At 48.2% G+C, this 18,179-nt stretch overlaps 4 protein-coding genes across 4 annotated transcripts in view; 2 read left to right on the forward strand and 2 right to left on the reverse strand.

The window, feature by feature from the left end:
• The window catches only part of LOC122388543 (netrin-1-like), an 80,002-nt gene extending 69,317 nt beyond the window's left edge, over positions 1-10,685 (forward strand). Inside the window, exons 4-7 of the mRNA XM_043379741.1 lie at positions 78-143; positions 8,006-8,074; positions 8,614-8,788; positions 9,540-10,685. Of these exons, the coding sequence (XP_043235676.1) occupies positions 78-143; positions 8,006-8,074; positions 8,614-8,788; positions 9,540-9,690 (461 nt within the window). The 3' untranslated portion in view covers positions 9,691-10,685. The remainder of the gene's footprint in view (positions 1-77; positions 144-8,005; positions 8,075-8,613; positions 8,789-9,539) is intronic.
• On the reverse strand, positions 10,594-15,841 carry LOC122388542 (serine/threonine-protein phosphatase 2A regulatory subunit B'' subunit gamma-like). Its single transcript, XM_043379740.1, has 3 exons — positions 15,782-15,841; positions 11,818-14,499; positions 10,594-11,444 (listed from the first exon to the last, which is right to left on the reverse strand). Exon 2 carries the CDS (start codon positions 14,434-14,436, stop codon positions 13,072-13,074), a length of 1,365 nt encoding a protein of 454 aa, XP_043235675.1. The 5' UTR covers positions 14,437-14,499; positions 15,782-15,841; the 3' UTR covers positions 10,594-11,444; positions 11,818-13,071.
• Positions 11,121-11,994, reverse strand: LOC122388528 (transmembrane protein 186-like). The gene is made up of 2 exons (XM_043379717.1): positions 11,818-11,994; positions 11,121-11,444 (listed from the first exon to the last, which is right to left on the reverse strand). Exons 1-2 carry the CDS (start codon positions 11,992-11,994, stop codon positions 11,121-11,123), a joined length of 501 nt encoding a protein of 166 aa, XP_043235652.1.
• Positions 15,842-16,065: 224 nt separating the features above from the next.
• The window catches only part of LOC122388545 (dynactin subunit 5-like), a 42,079-nt gene continuing 39,965 nt past the window's right edge, over positions 16,066-18,179 (forward strand). The window contains exon 1 of the mRNA XM_043379744.1: positions 16,066-16,203. The gene's annotated coding sequence lies outside the window, so the exon portion shown is untranslated. The remainder of the gene's footprint in view (positions 16,204-18,179) is intronic.

Consider the following 18,179-nt stretch of genomic DNA (forward strand, 5'->3'; position numbering starts at 1 on the left):
ACTGTGCATGTGATCTTTGTGTGAGCTTGTGCTCTTGCGAACGTAGATTCAACGGCTGACATTTTTCTCCTGTACAGAAATACCGGAGGTGGCACATGGAGGCTCCCGGCGGCGACCCAACCACCACAAGGAGCCCAAAGAAGGTAGGTTACTTCAGCACCAGTTTCAGGCTAAAACCAAATAGTTCAATGTCTCTACTGGACATTGGTCGACAGGATGCCAGGCCAGGGAGACTTGATCAACAAGTCTCTCGCATGGTGTATTTAGACCGCTAATGCAATAACTCATACATTTTAAGGATTTCTGTTCAAAATTCATTTTCATTGGAGCGGAACCTGAACACAAACAAATACATAATAGGTCAAGGGAACTCTTATCAAATGAGTAACCAAACATGGTGTGCGGGGAGTGGCATGTTTTATTGCCTGCATATCAGTCATCATGTGCCAATAATCCGACATGCAGCAGTCGGAAGGGGAGAGTGTATCTCCGCAGTCCACTGCAGCCGAACACCTAGCTATTTAAGGTGTGTCACCGGATACTCTATCGACTTTGGAGGTAATTACCGGCTATGGTAGCTTGAATGGTGTCATCACCCCAGCGGTTCCGGCCCGGCCGCGCCTAGCAGTTGGCATCCTGGCTGTATGCGGATAATTCGAATCCTTGTGTCACTTGCCTGCTGCCGACCAGCCGCCGAACCGGCTTGGAAAGAGGTGTGGGCTTGGGTTGGGAGGCGAGGGGATGGCTTGGGTAGAGGGATGGGAGGGCAGGGGAGAGCTATAGGATTAGAGATGCAGTTTGTCATTATCAAGCTGCTAGTCTGGAGGCGCGGCAGTTTTATGATCAAAGGTAGATGATGGAGAATTAGAGATGCAGGTGCATTGTGCATTGTGCGGTGCACATTATATTCTATGCAACACCCACGAAGAGAGGCACCTTATTGTTCTGAATTATGAAAGATTTTAATTGTGTAAGTTATGCTATTACGAAATGATGTCATTGCAGTAAGTAGGTCTATGCATAACAAATGCGTTGGACAATCTGTAAGTTGGGTTAGTACTGTGATCTGAGTTGTTGTAAACGCAAGAATAACACAGAATTATCGTCGAAGGCCAGTGGAATGGGAGGAAGAGCGAGGGCATGGTATCGTACTTTTAAAAAGGATGTGGACAAAATGCCCTTTTTCGTCCTTCAAAATTTCTCGTCGATCGAACGCTCTTCACCGTCTGTTAGTGTGTAAATGTGTGTGGGGGGGAGGAGGAGGAGGCAAGGTAAAGAGGAGAAGGCAAGTCGACTCGAGAAATACAGCTTTAGAATGCGCATTCACGATTGGGCTGGGGCTGAGAATAAAAAATGGGCGCATAATGGTAACAAGTTGACGTGACTCAAGATCCAGATATCGATATAATTGGAAATTATGTAGAGTGCAATCAACAGTGAGTTTAAGTGCCTGGAAGCAAGTCAAAACTACGGAAATGTTATAGTAAAACTTGTCTTGGCCTTGATCCCAAAGCTGGACAGCGCTGGTGATTAAAAGAACAACACGGGTGTTCGTTTGTATACGTTTTTTTTATTATTTCTGCAAAGCGCATGTGAACAAGTGTTGTATCCATGTGGTTCGTCCTTCATTATCGTCATCAAAAAGAACGAATGAATATTTTATTTTCAACCCATATATCACCGTGCTGATCTAAGCACGGTTGTGAATGGCGAATGCTTATCCTAAGTTAAGTGGCAATATGACACCTTTATGCCCCACCGGGACATAACCTAACCTGAGTACCGACGCCACCCCCGAGCTGCTTTGAACCACCCGTCCTCATTAATTTAATGTAAAATGAATTAAAGATGCATCCAGTAAGATTCCAGCCGTAGATCACGGCATAATCTTTTATGTCGTCATGAAGGCGTGCAGAAAGAAGAAGAATAATTGCGACAAGTCACCTGTATAAGAATGTGAGCCCAAATTAACACCACTGATGGTGAATCGCGGACCACGGTCAGCCTTTGTGAAGATATGGTAATGTGCCACCCATGAAGGCTGAATCAAGTTTATATGTATCATTCATTGTGAAGCGACGTGCAATCAGCATTCACAGTCCGATGGAGGCCGGAGTGGGTGGGGCTGGCTATTGAAAACGCTGCCATGACCGCAGACGAGAGAGATATATCCCGATCGAGGGTGTATTGTTCACGTGATGTCATCATCTTGGCTCGTAGATGCTGTGATGAAAACGATTCTCTTTTCAGTTATCAGTTTCAGTTAGTGATAATCTTCCGCATTGGTTTTGTCTATTTTCCGAAAAGTTTTGATCTAAAAAATGGTTTTTTGATGGAATCAACATTGGGATGGGAGTTTGAGCTTAAGTTAGAGGCAACTTTTTTCATAAGTTCAGCAACGCTGAAATAAGATGAGTGGAAGCGATTATGCATACGACTGGGTTCCAAGATCCGCTTGTAAGGTCACCTTTCTTATAGCTGGAAATTTAACTCTCAATTTTCTAGGAAACGGGGACATTGGACTACCGTGACTGTCCTCTCATTCAACGGTCAACGGTCAGCCATTTTCCATTAAACTGTTCCTAACTGCGTAGCCCGAACGGCTCAAACAACTGAGCTCTTTGACGCTCCGTGATAAGCTGTTCCGATGTGGTTTCGGCGAGAGGTATTTCACCTTTGAGTGCTAAGTTCGGATTCTCAGCTATCGTTGCCACGTTACCACTGGTGATGACGCTCCTATACCGATCATTTTTGGTTGATTGGCGATCGTACATTTACTAGATTTTATCTTTTACTATATTCAATTCAGACTGCTCGGATCTAAATGTGAGCATTTCCTGTTAATATTTTTATATACAAAATTGCAATTAACGAGCTGCATTTACGATATAGCGTTGGGTTAGATGGCAATAGCACGTCCTAATGCATACGGGTACTAATTTGATGATAAAAAGAGGGGTTATTTTAAATGTTTAGGCTGAAGTTCAAACGGTTAAGATATTTTTCGGACAGCCCTGACTAGCGAAATGAATTGTTTCGAAACACAGAAGCATTTTCTTCCGGTGTAAGGTACTTTTTCTAACCCGACACAAACATGGAATCTTCAAAGCAAGATTACGAACCTTTGAGGTTGAAGTGAAGCAAGCAGTTCGGCTTTTGCAACAGATGTAACCGACTGGCGTCTGGCACATAATGACTGATTTATCAGAGAATCAAAACTATTAAATAGCATTTTGCTATTCATGCGAAATAGCTATGAATTTGCGGCATAACTCCATCAAACAATAAGAAAATGAATATCGCATTCGTCACGGCCTTACATCGATAACCCAGTCATTTGAAACATCTGCATCTTCCATTTAGTTATTCCGTCTCTGTACGACCAGCGGTTGTATCACCTCAATATTTTCCAAGACTTCATACTGAACCCACCTGTGCAAGTATTTACCCTGGGAAAAATATCCTTCTCCGTCTTGTTTCTCACCACCAACGTCTCGGAACGAATCAGACGCGCCACGATCGGGATCTAGTGCGCCACAGTCGCCGCGGGGTGTCCCATTCGGCGCAAACAAGCGCACCAATATTGCCACGTTCGGACGGTCTCGGTGTTTTATGACGCGGGCCGGTGTATTGAGGCGGGACGGAGACAAACGCCTGGTCCCGTCTCCCCGGGGTTGGGAAGTTGATGTCTTTTGAGGCTGACTCGTGGTATAGCCGTTGTCTTTATACTCTGGTATAGCCTGTAGGAGGACCGACCGCGATTAGGTGTTGTCATATTAGCCAGACGTGTACAGAGGTCTATGGCCAGACGAAAATGAATGCATACCTTTCCGGTTTCCCAATGAAGCTAGTCTAAATTGCCACGCGCCGCCACTGGAATAAAACCATATGCACAATGAGATTAAACTGATATGGAAAGTAAAGTAACATGAAAGCCACTCGCCGGCTTCCTCTGCCGTCCTTGCTCTTCTTTGATCTGACGCCGCATTGGTAAATGCACTACACAGTACCTACACATTGCACTGCATTGTACATGGCAAGGATATCATGGCTTGATCGACGGCCGGCAGGTGCTAACCCACACTAGTTCACGGGATTTAACCGGATCATGCAACACAGTCTCCACGCAACGAACGAGGAAGCTTCGATAGCTGATCGCGTATCCATAACTGGATTAACCGTGGTATGATTAGTTCTTGGCGGCTGATTTCACGGCCGACGCGAGGGTTGGGTGTGTTTAGAAGTAAGGATCCAAGTTTACCGCAAGGGCTGAGGTTTATTTTGTGGTAGCACAGTGCCGCGTCTGAGGAAGGGTTGAGATGAGCTGGCAACCGCTGGGAGGTAGCCAATGTCGGTAGCCAATCTGTCGAAGGTAGTCGTGTAAAGAAGGTAGCCACGGAGTCGGAGGTAGCACCTCCGTCAGGGAATGAAGGAAGGGAAGAAGTCAGCCTTGCCGTCAGAAGGAGGCAGTCGCTTACTGACTGGCAGCTAGTCACTCTGTCGTCCGATGTCACTGTCTGAGGAAGCCAAAGTGTCAAAATTATCTGAGGTAGTCCCTTGAGACAGCTCACGTGCCAGATGTAGCCTCTATGTCGTATACCTATGCGACGATGAGACTAGGTAAGCAACCGTTCGCTTCAGGCTGGGCGGGGCGGGGCATTGGGGCAATAATACGGGGCGTGTCTGCTCCTCGCAGGCACGGGCCGGGCACGAGAGAGAGATCCGGGAACAGAGAGGAACAAGGTGTGGTAGAGGGGTGAGAGAGAACAGAGATCAAGGAAGGACAGAGCGGAATAAGGTGGGGCAGGGGAGGTGAGCGAGAGCGGCTCATTGGCGTGAAATTCAACGGCATTCCTTGTCACGGGGGGAGTGCCACCCCGATCACCCCTTTGGCGGCATTTACTTGCCTCACCGGCTTCGGTTTTAGCAAAGTAAGTTTATTAGTCATATTAATGTTTACTTTTAATCATAACATCGTAAACGGGTGATGATCAGCCCAGTTACAGGTGATGGCACATATTGAAATCCATTTCCCGATCCATTCTTAGCTTCCTTGAGGTTGTTTCTTGCGAATTTTCAGTCATTTCTCATTATGCTTACACCTTTGTAAGTTAGACCAATGATCGAATTCGATCCAGTACGATATGTGATCGTGTAAAAATACCTAACATCCAACCCGTACGAGACAAGTATCAATCTTGGCCCAAATCATGATCTCATTCTCTCCCTCCCTGTGGAATACGGCGGTTTGTTTGAAGGCTTCCGACGGTGCTAGCGAAAACCGGCACCGACCAATCACTACCATTCAGACTAAATAAACTGAGCGATCCCGAAAGACGCCTGGCCAGGGGTGACAGAAGACTGATGCTTGATTGAAGCGAGCCGCCGGCTGCTGCTACGGCGGAGTCGGTGTATCTTTTGAACGGCCAGAGCCAAACGGAGCCGTGATCGGACAAATCTCTGGTGGATCTGTCTGTTTGAAGGTGGTCTGTTGCAGATTTGTAACTCGTTGCATTGTAGATCACTGAGAGATTGAAGGAAATCATTCACCACAAATGTATCACACGAGATATAAAATTACATTTTAGATGTTTATGACGAATGGTGTGTTTGGACTTTGGACGGAAGGACGAGACCAAGGATAACGTTTTGAGCTTTGCGTATTTCACTTTGCTTTCCTCACCAATTCGATGGCAAAGAAATTGCGGCTCAATTTACCATCGTTTTTGGTTCGGTGGTGCCAATAACTATTGATGATTTTCATGGCCTTTTGGTATCGTGTATATTTCTCCAATTTTTATCCTGGTGTTTTATTTCTTTCGAGCAGGATTTTAAAAATTGTCATATTTTGTTGATTGCTGCATGCATCAGTCATATTTTATTTGAAAAATGGATTATTCCCCTCCGGGTGGCTAATGCATTGCACTTCTAATTTTGTAGCACACAGAGTAAGTTGTTTTTTAACACCGATCCAGCATCTCATATTCCCCCTCTTCCATAACAAAGTAAATGTTTCCTGGGCGTAATTTAGCCACAACATCCGTCAATGTCAAGCGGTACAGGCAGGATACCCGCCCGAAATTGCCTACTCTCCATATTTTGGCTATAATTCAAAGCTGGAATCCATTAAATGCGTCATAAAGTGGTTGCAATAAACAGCGACGACGGCACAGGTATACATTTAATATCACCCTTACAAATAACTGACGCAGGGTGAGGTTCGTACCCAAGGGCCCCAAGGGGATGAGATGACGCCCCGAAATGAACACAACTGGCTTCTGTAGTAAAACGTTTTGTGGCACTCTGTTCTGTTATGAGACGGGACATTGCCATCCGCTATTGAAATGAGAGCATAAATGTAACAGTCGCTTCTTCATTTCAGTCAGAGTGACGTAATTTTGAAGAACGTGTGATGAGTCACATTTTATTTACCAGCAGGCAGTTAGGGACAGACATAAGCGACTAATTTGAAGTAGCGGGGGGGGGGGAGGAGGGGCGAGCTATACTGAGTACTGAGTGTAGGTAACGGAAATTGACAAATTGAAGTTGCTTCCTTAGTGTAGCGAATGAGATAAACGTCATCGAGCCAGGCTACGTGGCAAACCACCGAAGTCGCGGCTTTCCCCGCGGCCCAAATCCAGAAGGATTTCTGAGTCGTGACCCGCAATTTGTTATCATCTCTCGCCTTTGACCGGTTGCCGAAAGAGGGGGAAGTTGACGCCTTCGCGCGCATCTGCGTCCTTTCTGCCGCGTTTATTTATCAAAGCTCTTGGGCACGTGACGCAGCGTGATTAGGGCACCTCTGATCCGGAAGATCCCCCTAAGAACCGATTCCAACTCCCCAAAGTCTGACAAATGGAACCGCTAAACCCGGAAAGGTGCCGGTGGTCACGCATCCGTTGGGCGTGAGACGGTGGTCTAGTTTCAATCTATCAGGTGAAGCGATAGTCGGCTCTCTCTCCCTCCCTTCCTCCTTCCTTTCACCCTCTCTCTCTCTCTCTCTCTCTCTCTCTCTCTCTCTCTCTCTCTCTCTCTCTCTCTCTCTCTCTCTCTCTCTCTCTCTCTCTCTCTCTCTCTCTTTCTCTCTCTCTCTCTCTCTCCCCCTCTCTCTCTCTCTTTCTCCCTCTTCCTCTCTCACTCTGTTCTCTCAATTTATTTGCTCATTCATTCCCTCTCTTTCTTATTCTCGTCCCTCCAGTCCGTTTTCTATCCCCCTTTCCTGTTGACCCTTCCTGTTTCTCCTCGACTGTGTGTGGTCTATGACAACACCTGAGGTAAACCCAAACGCTACACCCTATAAGTCACTGACCTCCGCCAATGCCCTAACCGCAGGGCGGGTCCCTCACAGGTAATTGTTTCTAATATCGTCCGACACCAACCGTCTTTTCTCTTCCCTCCCAATCTCCCTTCTACTCCGGCCGCCCTTCGTTTATGGCGAGCCCAGACTTCGCGCCGCAGGGGTTCCAACCTGACCAGTCCAATAAATAACTACATTAGCACCATAAAAGCCTAATCAAAATAAGTGAATGCGATTGCCGGCCAGTATGGCGAGAACTCAATTATAGATACACAGGATGGCGCCCCATTAATCACGGTTGTGTGGCCGTAGGCGACAAATGGCGATGTTGGTGGTAAACTAAAGCATCACTGGTCAGAGACCACCGTGCGAGAGGGAATAGAAGGTGGGCAGGTGAAAAGAGGCAGTGGTAATGCTCGGTGTATCTCGGCTTAAAGCGCAAAGCTAGTTGTAAACATGGAGAGCGCAAAGGAGATGATAATTTTATTTCCATCGCCTTTAGTTTTCACTTTTCACCGTTTTCAAACGGTTAGGGTGTGCGCTTTCCAGACCTCTTTTGTTCAATGTTCAGCGTATACGAATTAAACTGTTGCCTCCAAGGAAACATTGCTGAGTGATGTGTTTTGAAGACGTTTTCTCGTACGAGATCGACGACCGTAACCAAACTTTTTTAGCAGTCTTTTGATATACGGTTTCTTTTTTTCACAGATAAATGTGGCAGATGCCGAATAACAAGCCGGAAAGTGAACGCCAAGAAGATGTGCAAACGAGATTATGGTAAGCTTGTTAAAAAGGTTACACAAATTGGTAGTGTCTAGAGGACTCTATGATAGTTAAATATCATCAAATTATGTTAAATGGTATGGCCCAGTAACCATTTTCTATACCGCAAGCCGCACAAGGGCGAGTTTTTGCTGATCGCTCAACCTGCTGGAGTAGTGTTGCCTGTGGTGGTGAAGCATCGGTGAAAGTTTTCCACTTCGTCAGTCCGTCTCGGTTCTCGGTGTGCGACCTTCTTGTGCTGACTGCTGACTCCTGCTATGACCTCGTGCGATAAACTTTTATGCTGACTTCAGCACTGCGCATATTTAGTGCTGTCATGGCTCTGACCTGACCTTGATGTGACTGATCTTAACCATGACTTCATTGCCGAAACGCTGCCCAAAATTGGCTTTGAACTTAACAACTGGTCTAAGGCTGAGCTGACCTCTGTTTTGACCTAAAGCATTGTGGTACCTCGACCTGTAGTGTGCACTGACCTGTCTCTATCTTGACCTCAGTACTGACCTCTAACCTCCACCCTCCCCCACCACCAGCGCTCCTGGCTCAGGTGGTGGACCAGCAGGTGCTCAACAGCTACGTCAAGTACGTCATCAACATCCAGACAGTGTACCGCCGCTCCCCGCAGTGGAAGCTGCGCCGCGGCACTAGCTACCTGCTCGTGCGCAGGAAGGACATCAGCTGCAACTGCCCGAAAATCAAAATCAACAGGTATGGAATAGAATATAGGATGTAGAAGGGATTCGTGAGAATCAAAGACAGCAAGCACTTTGCTGCAGTGTTCTAAAATTGGATTTTGGATGGGTGTGCTGACGGAGAAAAAAAATCGTAGGATGAGAAAAAAGGAAATAAATAACCAAAGTGTATTTGCAAAATGGTATAATGCCAATTTGTATGCCAACTGATAAACCAGGATTTCATGTCAGAATCTTGACAGGTTGTGAAACAAAAATGTGGGTGCATCAACCTGTCAAGTGACATGTAAACTGGCTGTTGGAAATACATGAAACTTTTTTTCAGAGAGGAAGCTAAGTCGGTCATTCGTATTTTAGGGATGAAAGTATTTTCCCCATTAGGTGTAATTTGCCACCAAAAAGTCTGAAAAATGGAACACTGCTTTGCTGAGTATTGTGGAAACCACGATTGGCCGTATAACTAGAGATAGTTGGATTTTTCGTCAGTAACTTTTTGAATCGGGTGTTAACTATATGGGGTTTGCGGGAGTTTCGTTGGTCTTCGCTAAACCATGTCTAAAGATATCGTTCGATTTATTCGATTATATGGTTATGAAACTATGCTGTGAATGGCTAGATGGTTCAATCGTTCAATCGTCCACATGTGATTCGAGTAGAGATGTCTGATTAGTTGACTGTAATGTCGGTAGATTATGTATACCTGGTTCAGCAAGCCGGCTTCGATGTCGGATGTTTTCGTTTTCTGACTTAATTTACCCCTTTTCCAGCAAATACCTGATTCTGGGCGCGGACCCGCAGCGACGCTCCGGCCTCATCGTCAACAAAAAGAGCATTGTCCTCGAGTGGAAGAACAACTGGTCTCGGCGCATGCGCCGATTGAGAAAGCGCGCGCGAAAAGTGTGTCGCCGACGGGACTGAGCACACTCGCCACAAACAGGCCGAGTTCAGAGAGCTTTACCGTAGACGGACGCGGCGTGGGCGGCGCCGAAACCGCCGCTGATGCGCCAGGCTCGCCGCAGACGGAGTTGGGCAGCCCGGCAGCCGTCTATTTATTACGCAGCTAAGAGCGGTTGTGTGGTGGAGCGCGGGCCCGTCAGGTCGTGTCATGTGACGAGGCAGGTCATTGGTGTAGATTTATGTAACCCGCTAGTCTTATCTGGTGTCAATGTGCCATCCTTTGGTGTTGTAGACTCTAGCTGTATTGCTGTCAAACGCTGGAGTGTGTTCCGTAAGCACGGAATGGTACGGAACTTGAGGCGATGGTGTTGCCACCTATGCAGGCGACACAGGCGACAGTGCTGCCATCTGGGTAGGTTTAACGACTCGATGTGGCTCGCTGTCGCGAGGTTGTGCGCTGCGTTGTGCGAAGGACTTGAACGACTGTTGTATCCGTTATTTCGGATAGTGACAGCGCGGATATCTCGCGGCGCAGGAAGGAATGATCTGCCATCACGCGGGAGCACCAAGACGGTGTCCGCCTAACAGTGTACATAACAGAGCCGCGATCTTCTAACATTCCTTTCTCCGTGTACCACCGGTCACACGTGCGCGGCACGTGCCACGTGTACCCTGTTCCACGGAGTTCCCCACGTGGTTCTCGACGTGTAAGTGGAACTCTAATTCGTACGCCCTTTCTGATAGCGTCCCTTTGAGGACGAATCCACTTGTAATACCTGTACGTGTATTCTCTCGTGGTTCGTTATTTGGGCAGAAGCGTATCAACGCTTCTAACTCGCCTGGATACGGGGCGAGAATCTCCTTTGCTGAGGTTTTGCCCTCTCGAGATGATTTGAGAGGCTGAGTTCCGCGTAGTTTGGTGAATCCTGCACATAATAATGTATTTGGCTTTCCGTAACGATCAGTGGAAACTTCATCGCATTGTGATAGATCAATCTATACAGCTTTCTGTGTTGGATATGATTTTTTAATATATCTGCCCTACTAAGGGAAGGAGTCAAGGGGACGTGATAACTAAACGAATAATCAAACGCACAACTAATGAAAAATATGCTCGAGAGAAAATGGAAATAACTAAGCGCAACTTATCAGCCAACCAACAGACATATGCTATATTCCCGGACCCCAGAATGCATTTGTGTCAGAAACAAATTGATGCTGCTTTACTATGAACCCAGGTTATCAATAGATATTAGGGCACTGTTGACTGTGGTATATATTCACGAGCGAACACAATAGCAATGTATCAGTTTGACATTTCACAGCTTCTCTCGCTCATAGTGCTATACATCAGCTCAGTTTCACTCGCAAAACAAAAATCACATAGCAGTTTAAAAAAGACGATAAAACAGCTAGTTTTCAGTTAGCCACACGACTAGCTGTCTGCCCAATCACCTGTCTTCCAGCGGCCCAAAGACAGCCTCTAGGCTCTCCATACTAGAGATACCGCCATAACGCAGCGACACATAAAACGTCTCCGGACCCGAGTATCTCCGCAGCTTGAAGTACACATCAGTCGGTGAGTCTTTGAGTTCCGAGAACGGCACAATATCCTCCACGGGTATGACGATGTCCCTACGGCCTCCCCAGAAGGTTAGGTGAGCGATCTTCAGTTGTGTTCCGTCCCGGTGGAGGTATAGAAGGCCGACGAAGCGCCGGAAGAACTCGCCCATGATGTAGAGCATGCCGGCAGCGAACAGGCCGACAGCTCCCACCTAGAACAGACAAAAACATCGTCAGAACACTACCTAAATAGACAGCTGAAAAGACTTCTACAGACTGATGAGCGACGCCGAAGTGCAGGGAACAAAAGTCAAGCCAAGGCACGTTCTGAAAATCAGTCAGGGGCTGGCCTTCCGCATAACTCAACCATGGGGACAGATCAATGAAAATATTATCGCCTGACGCTGGCTTCAGTTAAAAATAAAGTCTCAGGTAGGTACTCATTATCCAGTAAATATTCACAAGTCCAAACGTAAAAACGCAGTGTCAATCCCCTCATCCTCCCACACACACATACACACAACCAGTCTCTCACATTAAAAAATATTTCAGCCATGAGGGCTGTACAAATAAGATACATCTTACCTTGGCGGCAGCGTCAAGATCTTGCAGGAGGACCATCACCGGCACTGCAGCCAGCGTGAGACCCGTCTGATAGATCTTCAGCCGACAAATCAGCCGAACCGACATGATGTACGGAAACCGGTAGATGATCTTGAAGTCTAGGTCAGGTGGCCTCGCTTGGCGTAGCGCGGGAGACATCGTATGCAGACGGTTCGCTTCTTTTGTTCGAGGACGAGGAGTTGCTGATATGCGCAACGGTTCATGAGATGAGATCGAGCTCAAAGGCGTGGCTGTAGGTGGCGCTACTAGGTGGGCCACTCGCCATCGGCTGAGCGGAGACGTTCTGTGTAGGTGGCGCTGGTGAAGGCTGAGCGGCCGTGAGAGGCATCGCCACCAGCGCAGGGTGGAGCACGAAGATAGGCTCATGACTGATCTGGAGAAAGACGTTTGCGAATAAGAACAAAAAGCAATTCATTTTACATCGTACAATTCAAATCGTCGCCCTAAACAAATGTAGGAAAATGGCGATTGACGGATCGATCACTACCCGATCGGTTAGTCGTCTTTTAGCAAACGACAAGTCATTTGGAACAAATATGTCTAATTGTACAACATGGATGTGTCTCCTGTGCAATTGTTCTTAATTTTACCCAACCACATTTCGAGCGTTGATCTAATTAATTCATGTTATCTCAGACAATCATTGAACTATGAAGCGTTTCCACTTTTCAGGCATTCAAAGACGATGTGTAAAGCAATCGTCACGATTTATTTTCTCGTAGCATGCTTACTTTAACAAGCCGTTTTCCACAGCAGAGATGAGCTACCTAATGGGCACATGTAGCCAGCTTAGGCGATATGTTTGATATCTATGTACCATAAAAAATTGTGCTGGATGAGATTCCTAAATGGCGGAACAGTAGGGTAAGCAGATACGCTGACACGACTTGCATGAAACCTTTGTTAAGTGTGAACCGAACATAGCGTGGAGGTAAATTGCTGGCAATGACTTAGCATCAATCCTGACCAAATGAGAAATGACAATTCACAGCCCTGTTCCAACCAAGTCACCAATAAGACTTGACTGATGGAGTCATGCCAAAATGACAATGAGTAATGGTAATGGAAACTACCAGCCTAGCGACAAAGTGAAATAAGATGTAAGCATTGAACAACCAGCAACAAGAGTCATTACATGACAGGAACTCTCGCAAGTCCAAACAAAGACCTGTGCTTCACTATTCGAGCGATCCTCTCAGTGCACCAAACTACCCATCAACTCTCCGCCACCAGCGCAGCTGCCGGCGCATCATCACCCTCAGCCACCAGCACTTCCCGGTTCTCATGAGTCCAGAAGCCGTTCAGATCGATCAGAATGCTGACCACCGTATCGCCCTGACCGCAGTTCACCAAATCCTGTAGTGTGATACGCAGAGGATCGGCCGGCTTCACCATGTCAAACACCTCGTCTTTGATGTCCTCGAAGAGAATTGGCTCCTGTCCATGCGCTTTCAGTTGCTCCTGGATGGCACGGAAGAAGTAGTTGAGAGCGAAGACGTTCAGGCAACCAGTCTGCTGAACGTCGAGGATTCGGAACAGATACTGGAGAGCTTGTGGTTCGCGACGGTTCTCCAGAGCCAGTACGAAGTCGAGGTACGTCTTGTAGTCCATCTCGCCATCATAGGTGAGGCACACTTGGAAGACTTGGTCGATGAAGACAGTAGTCAGGGTGCCCGTGCCGTAGCGAGCCAGCTCGCTTTTGCTCAGCATGCCATTGTGGTCGCGATCGAGGTTGAGGTACTGCCCGTAGACGCGCAGCGCAGAAGGAGCAGAGAACCAGTTCGACTCCTGTGCCTCCTTGCTGAGTTCTTCATCGCGAAGCTCGAGGAGCTCATCCAAGAAGCTACAGGCCAAGACGTCTTGGATCTTGATCTTCCCGGTGCGCAGGGGGTCGAGGAAGAAGAAGAACTTGCGGACTGCCGTACAGACGTAGAAGTTGTGGAAGGACTTCTCGAGCCCGTTGAGTTGGGGAAGAGACGGGATCATCTCTAGGATGTAGTTTTCCAGATCCATCTCACGCAGGAACCCTTCTCCAGTCACGTCGTACAGCGACAGGCCGATACGAGTCTGATGAAGCCAAATCTTGCGCATGACGTAGTTAAAGAACGACATCATGCTGATACGGCCGTATGGATCATCCTGTTGCAGTTTGGCAAAGACGAAGGGCGTGAAGTAGCGCTTGCACTTGGGCGTGGCTCTCTCAGAGGCGGTACAGAAATCATCCCAGCCGAGCATACCCTCGGTGGTGTCCAGCGGAGGAGTTCGGTGCTCGTCAAGTGTGACGTAGAGCGCCTTCAGCTCGTCATTGTCGAGCAGTTGTTCGCTGCGACGCTGCAGGAAGACGGCGCGGGCTTCCTCCCGCAGCTTTTGCAACAGAATGTCCTCATCGCCTGGTGGTTTCAAGTAGAAGCGAGGGATCACTTTCAGAGATGGATCCTTAGTTTCTTGTTTGCTTCCTTTCCATTCTGTGTAGAGACGTTCAGCCTCGGCATCCTCCTCTTTCTTTGCCTTTTGCTTTTCTTCCTCTGTCAACCGTCCTTTGGCGGCGATGGCTTGAAGTCGCTGCTTCAGTAGGTCCATGCTGGGACTCTGCCACAGTTTCTTATTTCAATCATTTGGTCGAGAGCACCATGAAAGATCCTCCTGAAAGCAGCAACATGGTACAATTAACTCTAAGCAATATGCATCATAGGCAATGATTGGCAAACTTGCTCCCCAGGCGCCCTGCCAATCGCCCTTTCATGTTGTCTCTTCCCTGATCTGCACCTTGCTTTTCTCCTGGCTCAGATACACTCTTTCCTCAAGTAGCAATGGTTCAAACAGAAATGTGTTGAGGGAGAGGGAGCAATCAAAAAGTGATCAACTATACATCCATAGTAGGTTAGCATTGGCCACAAAAGTGTGACCAAGTGTCACCTGTTTTAGAGATACTACAATGACTCAGTGCTGAAGATCTTGCATTTTTCTACACATTCAGCACTACACACGATAAACTCATTCTGGGAGAGCTTAAGATATTAGACAGCGGCTTTGGCTGCATTTCTTCAAGCGAAGCACAAGACAGGATTGTGATCTGGTGTTACCACATCATGCACAATGACAAATACAGGCTGCCAGTCCTTCTTGAACCAAGCACCCCAGGTATGTGTTATTGTGTAACACACTTCTGTAAAAACTTAGCCCTGGTGCAACTTCCAGTGTCTGCATTTCTGCCTCCAGGGGCCACTTGAAATTCTGCATCCAGGGACAGTGTAGCCCCCGCACTGTATGTCCTCACATTCTGTATTTTATATTTGCATGTTTCTAAATTGAAGTTTGTTCTTTGCAGCCATGTATGTGTGCATGTGAGTTGATAAAGTACTAAGCCACATGCTCCTATTTATTTCCTGGCCTACAAAAAGTGGCAGGGGTCACAAGTTAATTGCAGAAAACTTTATGTTATACTCTTCTAAGTTCTATGTCTATTTATTTGCCAGGGTAATTATCAAAAATTACAGGAGAGCTCTTCCTCATCATCAACATTCATTGTCAAATAACCATTTCAGTGATTTCTATGCTACCCCACCATTGCCAAAAATTTGAATTATATCAAAAGTCAAAACAGTGAAAAAGTTGTGATTCTCAGGCAAATTCAGCAGCAAAGAAATGAGCTTCAGAGACTGAGGCACTGATGGAGAAATTTGTTTTTCCATAATGCATTTTAATATATTTTTAAGACTAAATAATAAAATTTAATTCATGCGCGATGCCAGCTCAAGCTCAGGAAAGAAAGCATCTTTGGTTGAAGCATTTGATGACTTGTCTTTGGCCCGATGAAACTGCTTTTATTGTCATACTTCAGTAAATCATTCTGAGTATTATTGAAAACATAACTGTATCTGAAAAAGCACGCAAAATTATTTTAAAATTACGGAAAATCTCTCACCTCTCAGCTCTCACACACAGTGACAGGCCCGGGGTAACAAATCACAACCGCCGCAACTGCACTGCAAATGGAACAAGAAAGTCTATCAAGCATTCTAAATAATTGATTTATAAGACACGAATGAGGTAAAAAAGATAATTTATTCATTTTTTCCTAAATTAAATAGAAAATTTGCCCGACGAATTATATTCTAAAAGAGAAAAAGAGCAACCTCTCAGGACTAAAAATATTTGAGACGGTATGCACATTTTACGCTGCCGGGTCCGAGGGGTCCGAGAGCGGATCCGTTTCCGACGGGTGACGGTCGACGGGGCGTTTGACCCGGCCGGACCGGACCACACTGTTTGACTGTCACCTCTCGGCTCTCCAACCGTCCTAAAGAAATCACCGCTCAATACGAAACTGGCTTCATTGGAATCAGGGTAAGTCATTTGACAGGCGTTTCGAACATCTTGACCTCAGGTGACCTCAACCCCAAAGGGCGGCCATGAGGATGAGGGTGACGACAGGTGACATTGAAAGGTTGACGTTTCCGCCTGTTGCAGCTATCCCATTGTATTTAATAACTCAGAAAGAGCTGGACTAATTAAGACAAACATGTTTCCACTCGTTTTGCCTTATGCATTTCCACATAGGTCATTTATACGGCATAGGCGCAGGAACCGGGGGGTGGGGGGGGGGCGGCAGTGGGGGCAGCCTGCCCCCCCCCCCACTCTGGGGCCGTGTGGGTGGTGCCCCCATAGCTATGATACGGAATACCACACTTTTTTGGCTAATGTGCTTTTGTTGGAAAAAAATAAGGAATTAAAAAATAAGTGGCCTAAACCTGGCTTGAGAAAACTAGATTTAGGGGTATCCTAGGTTGATATCTATTATGGTGTGCCCCCCCCGTCTGAAAGTAGTTCCCATGCCCCTGTTATACGATGACCTGCAGTGACCCTGGAAGGTCAACTCAACGTTTTCGCGTAGGTACCGCAATTCCCGGCCATCCCCTTCCATGCATTCCTCACGCAGCAACTACCAGGCCGATCGAGACAAAAAATAAAAATGTCCTCAGTCGGTTTACCGCATTCGATATCACTCATCGACATTCTAATCGGGTGGCCTCAGGTGACCTCGGTGACCTAAAGAGGTCAACTTTAGGTACGTTTTGTCTAACGGACAGCCATCCTATCAATCGATCTGCGATCGGCCCGTCGACCCGATCGAGACAAAATCAGCAGCAGTCGAATCAGCGCATGTGATTTTTGTCAGTCGTCAGTCGTCACAAAAAATGGTGACCTCAGGTGATCTCGGTGCAGGGGCGGATCCAAGGGGGGGTCACATGGGTCATGGCCCCCCCTTGAGGCCCGGGGGCCCAAAGACCTTCCAGGGGCACCACCGGCCTATCAGGGGTATCACAGTCCTGACAGGGGCACCACAGGACCGCCAGGGGCACCACAGGCCTAGCAGGGACACCACGGGCCTGGTGCCCCTGGGCCCTGACAGGACTGTAACGCCCCTGACAAGCCTGAAGTGTCCCCGGCAGGCACGTGGTGCCCCTGACAGGCCTGAGGCGCCCCTGCAAGGCCGGTGGTGCCCCTGGCAGGCCTGTGGTGTCCATGGCAGGCCTGTGGTGCCCTTGCTAGGCCTCTGGTGCCCCTGACAGGCTTGTAATGCCCCTGGAAGGACTGTGGTGCCCCTGGGCCCTGACAAGCCTGAGGTGCCCCTGACAGGCCAGAGGTGCCCTTGCTAGGCCTGTGGTGCCCCTGGCAGGCCTCTGGTGCCCCTGACAGGCTTGCGGTGCCCTTGGAAGGACTGTGGTGTCCCTGGGCCCTGACAAGCCTGAGGTGCCCCTGACAAGCCTGAGGTGCCCCTGACAGGCCCGTGGTGCCCTTGTTAGGCCTGTGGTGCCCCTGGCTGGCCTCTGGTGCCCTTGCTATGCCGCTGGTGCCCCTGGCAGGCCTCTGGTGCCCTTGCTAGGCCGCTGGTGCCCCTGGCAGGCCTCTGGTGCCCCTGCGCCCGGAGAGGACTGGTGCCCCTGAAAAGTCTGAAGTGCCCCTCGGCAGGCCCGTCGTGCCCCTGACAGGCCCAAGGTGTCCCTGCGAGGCCGGTGGTGCCCCTGGCAGGCCTCTGGTGCCCCTGGCAGGTCTGTGGTGCCCCTGGCAGGTCTGTGGCGCCCCTGGCAGACCTGTGTTGACTGGTGCCCCTGCTAGGTCGCTGGTGCCCCTCACAGACCTGTGGTACCCCTGGGCCTTGACAAGCCTGAGATGCCTGGCTATGACAGGCTCGTGGTGCCCCTGATAGACCAGCGGTGCCCTTGCTAGGCCTGTAGTGCCCCTGGCAGGCCTCTGGTGCCCCTGCTACCCCTGCGCCCTGAGAGGACTATGGTGCCCCTGAAAAGCCTGAAGTGCCTCTC

This window comes from Amphibalanus amphitrite, unplaced genomic scaffold (genome assembly GCF_019059575.1).
Source record: "Amphibalanus amphitrite isolate SeventyFive unplaced genomic scaffold, NRLGWU_Aamphi_draft 000326F_arrow, whole genome shotgun sequence".
NCBI lineage: Eukaryota > Metazoa > Arthropoda > Thecostraca > Balanomorpha > Balanidae > Amphibalanus > Amphibalanus amphitrite.

What these genes read in the sequence shown, in the direction of transcription:
- LOC122388528 (XM_043379717.1), bottom strand. Translation starts at nt 11,994, where the DNA reads ATGTCTCCCGCGCTACGCCAAGCGAGGCCACCTGACCTAGACTTCAAG. An exon ending in ATCTTGACGCTGCCGCCAAG is followed by an intron (nt 11,445 to 11,817) that starts GTAAGATGTATC and finishes TGTCTGTTCTAG; the next exon opens with GTGGGAGCTGTCGGCCTGTT.
- LOC122388542 (XM_043379740.1), bottom strand. Translation starts at nt 14,436, where the DNA reads ATGGACCTACTGAAGCAGCGACTTCAAGCCATCGCCGCCAAAGGACGG.